General features: G+C 44.4%; 1 protein-coding gene across 1 annotated transcript; it reads left to right on the top strand.

The window, feature by feature from the left end:
* The first annotated feature begins 6,562 nt into the window (after positions 1-6,562).
* On the top strand, positions 6,563-10,519 carry LOC113938927 (double homeobox protein 1-like). The gene is made up of 6 exons (XM_035727696.1): positions 6,563-6,675; positions 7,377-7,531; positions 7,954-8,068; positions 8,566-8,720; positions 10,069-10,203; positions 10,439-10,519. The coding sequence occupies exons 1-6, from the start codon at positions 6,651-6,653 to the stop codon at positions 10,517-10,519; spliced, it is 666 nt and encodes a 221-aa protein (XP_035583589.1). The 5' UTR covers positions 6,563-6,650.
* Positions 10,520-10,735: the final 216 nt, after the last annotated feature.

Here is a 10,735-nt window from a genome sequence, read left to right as displayed (position 1 = left end):
TAATCTATTTTACACATACACCACATCTTCTTCATTCATCTGTCAATGGACATCTGGACTCATCCTGTATTTGGCTAATGTAGACATTGTTGCTATGAACATTGGGGTGCAGGTGCCCCTTTGCATAACTATGTTTGTGTCCTTTGGATACATACCCGGTAGTACAACTCCTGGGGCAAAGATAATTCCAATTTTAACTATTTGAGGATCCTCCATTCTGTTTTCCAGAATGGCTGCCCCAGTTTGCATTCCCACCAACAATGTAAGAGGGTTCCCCTTGCTCTGCATCCTGACCAACTTCTCTTCTTTCCTGTATTGTTCATTTTAGCCCTTCTGACTGGTGTGAAGTGTCATCTCATTGTGCTTTTGATTTGTATTTCCCGGATGCTAAGTGATGTTGAGTATTTTTTCATGTGTCTCTTGATCACTTCTATGTCTTATTTGGAGAAATGTCTGCCCATGGCTTCTCCCCTTTTCTTGACAGGATTATTTTCTTAGTGGATGTTGAGTTTGAGAAATTATTTTTAGATTTTGGATACTAGCCATTTATCTGATAAGCCATTTCTAAATATCTTCTCTCATTCCATAGGTTGCCTTTAGTCCTAGAAACGTGTGAACTACCAAAATTGAAACAGGAAGAAATGGAAAACCTGAAAAGATGCTTAACGAACAAAGAAATTGAAGGAGTAATTAAAATCTCCCAACAAACCAGAGTCCAGGACTAGTTTGCCTCCCAGGAGAATCCTATCAAACATTTTTAAAAAATAATATATATTGTACTAAGCTTTTTCAAAAAATAGAATCATAAGGAAAACTTCCAAACTCATTCTATGAGGCCACCAATATCTTGAACCAAAAACCAAAGACACACCCAAAAGGAGAATTAAAGACTAATATCCCTGATGACCATGGATCCCAAAATTCTCACCATGATACTAACTAATAAGATCCAACATTATATTAAAAGGATTATTCACAACAACCAAGTACAAATTATTCCAGTGCTGCAATTGTGGTTCAAAATACACAGATCAATCAATGTGATACACTACATTAATATAAGAAAGGACGAGAACCACATAATCTTTTAAATAGGTGCAAAAAAATATTTGACAAAATGCAGCATACTTTCTTGATTAAAACTCTCTGCAGTGCAGGTCTGGAGGGAACATTCCTCAGTATCATAAAAACCATATACAAAAAACACACAGAGAATATTATCCTCAATGGGGAAAAATGAAAGCCTTTCCCGTAAGGGCAGGAACATGCCAGGGGTGTCCAGTCTCACCACAGTTAATCAACATAATGCTAGAAGTTCCACCTTAGAAATCAGGCAACAAAAAGAAATAAAAGGCATCTAAACTGGCAAAGAAGAAGTCAAACTTTCACTCTTCACAGATGACATGGTCCTCTATATTGAAAACCCAAAATATCCTACCCCAAAATTGCTAGAAATCATGTAGGAATTCAACAAAGTAGCAGGATTTAAATCAAAGCACAGAAGACAGTTGCATTTCTATACACTAACAAGACCGAAGAAAGAGAAATCAAGGAATCGATCTTATTTAGAATTGCACCAAAACCCGTAAGATACCCAGGAATAAACCTAACCAAAGCGATAAAAGATCTGAACTCTAAAAACTACAGAATACATATAACTGAAACTGAAAAGACAGAAAGAAATGGAGAAATATCCCATGCTCATGAATTGGAAGAACAAATATTTTTAAAATATCTATGCTACTTTGGGGGTGCGGGATGGCAGAGAAGTAGGGGACCCTATTTCACCTAGTCCCCTGAATTTAAAGTCTTTATATCCTTGTTGATCCTTGGATTAGATGATCTGTCCATTTCAGTGAGGTTGCTGTTGAATTTCCCAGCTCTTATTGTTTGTTGTCAATGTGTTTCTTTGCTTTCATTATTAATTGCCTTATGTAATTGGCTGCTCCCATGTTAGGGATACAGCTATTGACAATTGTAAGATCTTCTTGTTGGAGAGACACTTTAAGAATGATATAGTGTCCTTCCTCATCACTTATTGCAGTCTTTGGTGAAAATCTAAATTGTCTTATATAATGATTGCCACCCCAGCTTTTTTTGGTGTCAGTTAGCACGGTAAATGATTTTCTACCCCCTCACATTCAATCAGGTGGTGTTTTTGGGTCTAAAATGAGTCACTTGCAGACAGCATATGCATGGGTCTTGTTTTTTTAATCCAATCTGTTACCCTGTGTCTTTTGATTGGGGCATTGAGCCCATTTACATTCAGGGTAACTATTGAAAGATATGAATTTAGCGCCATTGTATTGCTTCTAAGGTGACTGTTACTGTATATTGTCTGTGTTCCTTTCTGGCCAATGCTGCTTTTATGTCTCTCTTTGCTTAGAGGACCCCTTTCAATATTTCTGGTAGGGCTGGTGTTGTGTTACCAATTCCTTTAGTTTTGGTTTGTCGTGGAAGCTTTTTTTTATTGTTATTTTAATAACCATACATTACATCAATAGTTTTGGATGTAGTGTTCCATGATTCATTGTTTGTGCATAACACCCAGTGCTCCATGCAGAACGTGCCCTCCTTAATACCCATCACCAGGCTACCCATCCCCCGACCCCCCTCCCCTCCAGAACCCTCAGTTTGTTTTTCAGAGTCCATCGTCTCTCATGCTTGGTCTCCCCCTCCGATTTTCCCCCTTTCATTCTTCCCCTCCTGCTATCTTCTTCTTCTTTTTTTTCTTACCATATATTGCATTATTTGTTTCAAAAGTACAGATCTGTGATTCAACAGTCTTGCACAATTCACAGCATTACCCATAGCACATACCCTCCCCAATGTCCGTCACCCAGCCACCCCATCCCTCCCACCCCCCACCACTCAAGCAACACTTAGTTTGTTTCCTTATATTAAGAATTCCTCATATCAGTGAGGTCATATGATACATGTCTTTCTCTGACATATTTCACTCAGCATAACACACTCCAGTTCCATCCACATCATTGTAAATGGCAAGATCTCATTCCTGTTGATAGCTGCATAATATTCCATTGTGTATATATACCACTCCTTTTTTTTAAGATTTTATTTATTTATTTGACAGAGAAAGACAATGAGAGAGGAAACACGAGCAGGGGGAGTGGGAGAGCGAGAAGCAGGCTTCCCAAGGAGCAGGGAGCCCGATGCAGGGCTCGATCCCAGGACCCTGGGATCATGACCTGAGCTGAAGGCAGACGCTTAAGAACTGAGCCACCCAGGCGCCCCTTATTTTTTTAAAGATTTTATTTATTATTTGTGTTTTTTTTTTAAAGATTTTATTTATACACATCTTCTTTATCCATTCATCTGTTGATGGACATCTTGGCTCTTTCCACAGTTTGGCTCTTGTTGTCCTGCAAGCTTTTTATCTCTCATCTACATTCAATGACAGCCTAGCTGGATATAGTATTCTTCATTGCATATTTTTATGTTTAGTGCCCTGAATATATCATTCCCATCTTTTCTGGACTGCCAGGTCTCTATAGATAGGTCTGTTGCCAATCTAATGTTTCTACCATTGTATTATACAGATCTCTTCTCCTGAGCTGCTTTGAGGAATATCTCTTTGTCTGAGACTCATAAGTTTTACTATTAGATGTCGGGGTGGTGACCTATTTTTATTGATTTTGAGGGGGGTTCTCTGTGCCTCCTGGAATTGGTGCCTGTTTGCTTCTGCAAATTAAGGAAGTTCTCTGCTATAATTTGCTCCACTATATCTTCTGCACCTCTCTCTCTTTCTTCTTCTTCTGGGATTCCAATTATTCTAATGTTGTTTTGTCTTAGGGTATCGCTTTTCTCTCGAATTCTGCCCTCGTGATCCAGTAGTTGTTTATCTGTCTTTTTCTCAGAGATTTTATATTACAACATTTGGTCTTCTATATCACTGATTCTCTCTTTTGCCTCATTTATCCTAGCAGTTAGTGCCCCCATTTTTTATTGCACCTCATTCATAGCCTTTTTGTTTGACTTGGTTAAATTTTAGTTCTTTTATTTCTCCAGAAAGGATAAATTCCATGCTTTTTTCAGATCCAGATAGTATTCTTAAATTCCTGTTTCTGAACTCTAGGTCCAATACCGTACTAATGTTCATATTGAGTAGGTCCCTGGGAGTTGGTACTACCTCTGCTTCTTTTTGTTTAGGTGTTTTTTTCTGTCTTGTCATTTTGTCTTAGGAGAATAGATGAATGAGAGAACAAAATACTAACAGGGTAACAACGTCCTCAGAAAATATACTCTAAAAAATTAGAAAAGACCTGAAACCAGGGGGAAAGAAAGGGAAATTAAAAAAAAGAAAAAGAAACAAAAAAAGAAAAAGATAAAAACAGAATATGATCAAATATGGTCAAGCTGCTGTAAAGACCATTACCACACACTAGATTTTAGCTGTATTTTGGTCTCTTAGAAGAAAGTCCCCCCAAAATTTTAAAGAAAGAAAAACTTATATATGTAAAAATGAGGTTTGGTATGATGAAGGGATGGAATATATAAAGATGATAATTATAAAAAATTTTATAAAACGAATTGATGAGATAAGAAGTTGTTTGAGAAAAGAAAGTAGAGGATTTAAAAAAAAAAGAAAGGAAAATAAAAGGGAGAGAATGTGATCAGGCAGGAGACTAAAACAAAGCCATACACTAGATATTTAAGGTATAATTTGACATTAGAAGAAACTGTATCTCAAAATTTTCAAGAGAGAACAAGCCAAAAATAAAGGTAACTAGTATGAAGGGACAGAACATGACTCTAAAAATTAAAAATAATAATGTTTCTTAAAAAAGGGATTGATAAGATATTGGATGAAAAAACGGAAAAAAAAGACAGTTAAAAAGAATTAACTTTGAAAGACTAAAGAATCATGGTAAAAAATCCATGAATTCTATGTGCAGTATTCCCCTAGGGCTGGAGTTCTGCTGTTCTCACTGATCAGTAAACTTGGTCTTGGCTGGCTGTTCTTGCTGATCTTCTGGGGGAGGGGCCTGTTGCCCTGGTTCCCAGATGTCTTTGCCGGGGGCAGAATTGCCCTGCCTTTACTGGTCCAAGCCTTATAATCTGCTCCGCTTTGCTCTCAGGAGCTTTTGTTCCCTGCAGCCTCTCCATAAAGCTTTGGAGGATGAGAGTGAAAATGGCAGCCGCCTAATCTCTGCCACGGAGGAGCCGAGAACTCGGGGGCCCCACTCCTCAGTGCGCCCCCAGAGGAAAGCAGTATTCACTCCTGCCTCCCTGGTCTCTGGCTGCACCCTGTGCTCACCCGACCTGTGACCGAGCATTTCTTTCTCTGCCACCCACCTCGGTGTGGAATCTCCACAATGTCCTACCTTCCAGAAAGTGGTCGCTTTTCTGATCAAAGAGTTGTTGCTATTTTTTTTTTTCGATCTCATGTTGAGTTTGTAGATGTTCAGAATGGTCTGATCCCTCGCCAGCTGAATTCCTGGGACCAGACGAAATCCAGGTCTCCTACTCCTCCGCCATCTTGCTCTCCACCTCCCCATCCCCACTGTCAACTCTTACACTCAGAAAGAGAGGAAGTTGAAGTTACCAATGAGAGTTAAACTTTTCTTCCGGCCACAAAGGAGAGAGAGTCAAATCCAAATGCTGGTGTTGTTGATTAGGAACTTCTAGATGCAAAGCTGTCGCCATGGCCCATAAAAGATGTGCCAGTAGAGGAACCAGCCGGGTGTGAGCCTGGGAGGAAAGAGTTCAAAGCCTCTGAGTCAGAGGAGGTGGTTTGCCAAACACAATCATGTGGAAACCCACAAGCAACTAATAGTGTCGACCAAACCACCCCACATACATGGCGATGGCCAAGTCCACAATTTCCCTCTCACGTGCCGCCCATCTAAGCTGACTGATTTCAGTGTCCTGCCTGGCTCCACACCCATAGCTTCACAAGATGCCTGGGAGCTGCCTTGATGTCATCAGAATTGGGTTCCCCAGATGTAGAGGGCATGATAGACACAAAAATATGTAGCTAAACAGTCCTGATTGGTGGGGCGAAGGTTGAAAATACCAGGGCACGTACGAAATCAATATAAAAAAGAGTAATACCAAAAAAATATAAAAATGAAGGGGAAAAACAAAAACATTCAAATGAAAAATGATGAAAGTTCCAATACATAAAAAATAAATGTAAACAAAGAAAAGAAAGCTAGAAAACAATGTAATGCAAGACAAGGGAACTTAATTAGGAGGCTCGCCGTGGGTGGCCAAAGGTGGTTGGAGTTGCACACATACATGCCAGAATCTGAAGCGATTATCGAAGTGCCTTTACGTGGTCCGGTCCTACACAGAGTCCCAGAATCTCAACACCACGATTCGATGTCAAAGCTGTAATCTCGGAGAAAAGCCAGTGGGATTAGGAAAGGCACATTGCAACCAGAGGTGAGGGGGGGCATGTCCACCTGCCCAGGGCAAATACTTGGCTCAGGTGGTCCCGATGTCCTCCTGAAGACCTCTTCCGCCAAAGGTCTGAACCACTAAAGGCAAAGCTACCACAGGAAGCTGTCAAAATGATGGGGGTGGGACTTCAAGGGGTGGGCCATCCCAGGCATTGATAAGTCCCATGATCCGGGTCCTACCCAGTCGGCCGGCCAGTGCTCTGGAACCCAAGTGACTCCATCAGCATGGCTCCCACCAGCACATCAAAGAGTAAGTTTCCATCCAATTTCCTGCTCCCTGCTTGCATTTTCCAAAGGCCCTGATAATTTTACAGGGTTCGGGAAAGTAAAAGAGACCACATCGATTGCCGGCATACATGCTGGAGGGATTGTGATCCAGGGAGGATTGGGGGAATGGATAGAGTGAGGCTTGCATATGGCTGCCGTTAGAATGAAAACTGCAGTTGGTGCCCGGGATTCCCAACAAGACTCCCTCTTTTGCAAATAGGCAAGCTAGATCTCAGGTGGCAGAGAACAGGAAAATATTCAGCACCTATTTCAGGTGTCATTTACAAAAAGAGAAGTTTCACCTCACTGAGTAGCACTTAGGATATTTTGTTGGAGTTCACCTTGGTGGTTTTTAGGAGCAGTGGGTTCCTCTTTGTTTCTCCTAAGGTCCTTTTACCTCTTCATCCCAACCACAGGGTTCCTCAGTTCATTGCCATGCCATCACATGGTTTGATAGCATTTGGTATTTCCCTAGATGCGTGTCTATCACTCATTCCCATAGGCAGATGGTGGACTGCCTGTCCTATCGAGCAGCCCCTTAGTTGGATCCATGAATGGCAAAGGCACAGGAAGCCCCAGCCTTGGAAGGTGTACACAGGGCAGAAAGTGAAGAGCTGAGACCGAACCACCGCTTTGCATTCCTATGAAAGCCTTCCTAATATGGTTGTCATTTTCCACCAACAGTCTCCCTCCCATGCGGATCCCGAAGGAGGAGGCTTGTTTTGAAGCCGACGCAGCAAGGGGCTCTGCACGCATTGTTCCAACAGAACCCGTACCCAGGCATCGCCACCAGAGAACGACTGGCCCGAGAGCTAGACATTCCAGAATCCAGGATCCAGGTAGGTTTGAACTTCACTTGCATTTTCCCTGGGGGACAAGTCATGGACAAAATCAGTCCAAGCCACTGCATGTCAATCTACATGCTCAGCTGGGAAGCTCAGAAGCTTTGGCTCCTGTATGTGCATCTCTTTTAAGCCCCTGTCCTTTGAAGTCATTCTAAATCATTCACTCGTGGAACCCAGGTACTATTGGAGGGCCAGGCCTGGGATATTCCAACAGGTCAACACATCTTCGCTGACTTTCCCTAGAGATCATTTTTCCTGAGTTATCTCATGGTCCACACAAAACACTATGAGACCTTATGTATGAGGAAAAAAAAGCATACAGATAGATAGATAGATAGATAGATAGATAGATAGATAGATCGATCGATCATGTCCACCAGTGTTGCCTGACCATCGGTTCTTCTTTTGCAATTTAGGTGTGGTTCCAGAACCAGCGCACGAGACAGCTAAGGCAGAGCCGATTGGGGTCTGCCAAATCCCAAGGGCAAGGGCCAACACATGGACAGGAACAGCCTCCATCTTGGACTCAAGGTGACTCCCCATCATACCAAATGGGTCTCTTCTTGAGCTTCTCCTTGACACAGGAATGGGTATGCATGGGCTTCCATGTGTTTGCCAAGACGGCTTAGCAGAGGAAACCATGACCACTTGTTCCAGCCGCCTTTCTGTTCCCAGAGATGGACACTGTGCATGCACCACCTCTTGGGCGGGTGAATTGTTTCTGGGCAAGAAAGGCTTTGAATCTTCTTGTCCTGAAAATGTAGGAAGGACAGAGTCCTCTTCTGGGGTCACCTCAGACTTAGATTCAAGCACTGGCTTGTGTGCATGGGTCCATGGTGAACTCAAGACTCAGGGATGGAGAGGACATTGAGAAAATGGAGAAGCATGTGAGAACAGACACACACACACACACACAGACACACACACACACACACACACACGTATGTAGACGGACACCAATATCTCTTTCTACACTGGATGTGCCAGTGGTTTCAAAGCCCTCCTTTCTAACTCTATTCTCTTTTTAGAACATTTCACAAAGGATGGCAGGAGAAAACGGACATCGATTTCTCCATCCCAAACCAGTATACTCCTTCAAGCCTTTGAGAAGAACCGCTTTCCAAGCATTGCTACCAGGGAACACCTGGCCAGCCTCACAGGTCTTCCGGAATCCCGCATTCAGGTACATATTCAGAGTGTGGCACATGAGTTTTTCAACGTGGAAGGGATACTGGTGGGGAACAGTGGGCTCCTTGGACCTATCCACAGGATCAAATGCCCAGGCAATGGGGGGATAGCCTTGAACTTGCAAGTGAGACACCGCCCAAGGAAGAATTTCCAAACCAAATGGTGTGTGTGGGCGGGGGGGGAGTTGGCAGCGTACATGCATATAGAAATGGTGAGCAGACAAAAGAGGGGAAATAGAAATATTGGCACCTATCTAGAGATCACACAAACTGTCAGCTCTTGAGCAGCTAGTAGCACTCTCCATGTGGCCCTCAGAATTTCCTGAGTGTGAGTGGGGTTGCTGTCCTGTGTGTGGCAACCTGTTTGTCAGGGTCCTGGTCCTCAGGACCACAGGGCAGGAATGGATTCTACCCTCAAACCACACCTTCTCTGGATAACCTAATCATCCAGGATAATTGTCCCAAGGATTATTGGCAGGTGGGTGAGAGGTCCCATGTGCCCTGGTTGAGAAAGCTCTGCAGAGAGTAGTTCCTGGTATAGGAGTTGTGAAATGTCCTTATGGTATATGGAGGCTGACTCTCTGGAACCCTCTCCTTTGGGACAAGAGCCAGTGACCCTGCTTCAAGCGGGCCTTCATGGGCTCGTACTCTGAGAAGTCGTGTCCCTGGACACAGGGGAAGCTCAACATGCTCAATCCTGAAAACTCTTCTTTCCATGTAGCAAAAGGAGGAGAGGGAGAACCAAATCTGAATGCGAGTGTTGTTGATGTGGATTCCTGGCTACCCATACCTTCCTCTAGACCCATAAGAAATGTGCTTGTAAACTTACCTATCATGTGGATCTGAGGCCAGTAGGCATGAGTTGAAGGCCTACAAGTCAGAGTTGGTGGTTTGCCATTCGGGTTACACCCAATCAGACACCAGAGAAGGGAAAGGTGTTAAGAGACGTCCTGAGGCATTCCGGAGGACTTGGAGTAGCCTGGGGAAGGAGGGGCAGGTGGTCAGCTATGTCTTTGTCCCAGGGCTCCTGAAATGGCTGGTCAGAAAGCTGCAATTGGCAATCAAAGAGACGGCAAGGTAGGGACTGAACAGCAGGCAGAGCAGAGCTGATCGCCTGCCATTCAAGCCTATCAAGGGGGGATGGACTCCAGGCCAGGTGTCCAGTTTCCCTGGGTGTTCACCTAGTTTCCAAGGGCCAGGTGAAAGGTATGGACAGAGCTACCCTGAGATTCAGAACAAGAGTCCTGGCCTTCTCCACGAGAGATCCCACGTGGACATAGGGGGGAAAGAGTGCTGACATCTATCCCTTCTTCTCATGTCCACGACATGTCTTCTCTGTCCCAGGTCTGGTTCCAGAACAGAAGAGCTCGGCACCCAGGGCAGAGCAGAAGTGGCCCCGTAAAGGACATGGAAGCACACCCCAAACCCAGTCCTTATGTGACAGTCCCAGTGGAACCAGGCCTCCTGGCCAGGGTCCCTGTAAGCTCTCCCCAACTGGCTCTGTCCAATACTCTGGGAAGCATGCAGGGCTTTCCTGCAGGGACAACTCCCGTTCCCTGCATGGGCTTTGCCCCTCCACTTTTCTGTGGGGGCCCTGGGAGCCAGGCCTTGGGGGCCATGATGGTCCCGCCCACCCAAGGTGGGCAAGGAGGAGACAACTTTCCTGCTGCTAAAGGCCTGAGGATCTGTTCCTTGACCGGACCGACTCTGGTAGGGAGTCTCTTCATTCGACACGCACTTCTTTGTCCCCCATCCCAAGGGGAACACCAGCAGCAACATGAGCGCACTGGCATGACACCCCTGCCCTTCCAAGACTACCCTCAGCCTCTAGCTGACAATCCTTGCCAAGGGTTGAAGGAGGCAGGGCACGCCGGGAGAAACTCCACTACTCAGTGCTCGGCCGAGGGGTCCCAGCTTGTCATCGGCACAGGACAGGCTCAGGATGGGTCAGTTCTGCAGCCTGCACATGCTGAGATGCCTGGCTGGCAGCAGCAGTCACTTCCTGCCGCAG

Source organism: Zalophus californianus, chromosome 5 (genome assembly GCF_009762305.2).
Source record: "Zalophus californianus isolate mZalCal1 chromosome 5, mZalCal1.pri.v2, whole genome shotgun sequence".
Classification (NCBI taxonomy): Eukaryota; Metazoa; Chordata; class Mammalia; order Carnivora; family Otariidae; genus Zalophus; species Zalophus californianus.
Note: the sequence above shows the minus strand (reverse complement) of the source record. Positions and strands in the feature narration are given on the sequence as shown.

Excerpts from the sequence above, each read along its gene's own strand:
- LOC113938927 (XM_035727696.1), top strand. The coding sequence starts at position 6,651 with ATGGCTCCCACCAGCACATCAAAGA. Across the intron at positions 6,676-7,376 it reads TCCCACCAGCACATCAAAGA|TCTCCCTCCCATGCGGATCC; the intron begins GTAAGTTTCCAT and ends TTCCACCAACAG. Across the intron at positions 10,204-10,438 it reads GCCTCCTGGCCAGGGTCCCT|GGAGTCTCTTCATTCGACAC; the intron begins GTAAGCTCTCCC and ends CGACTCTGGTAG.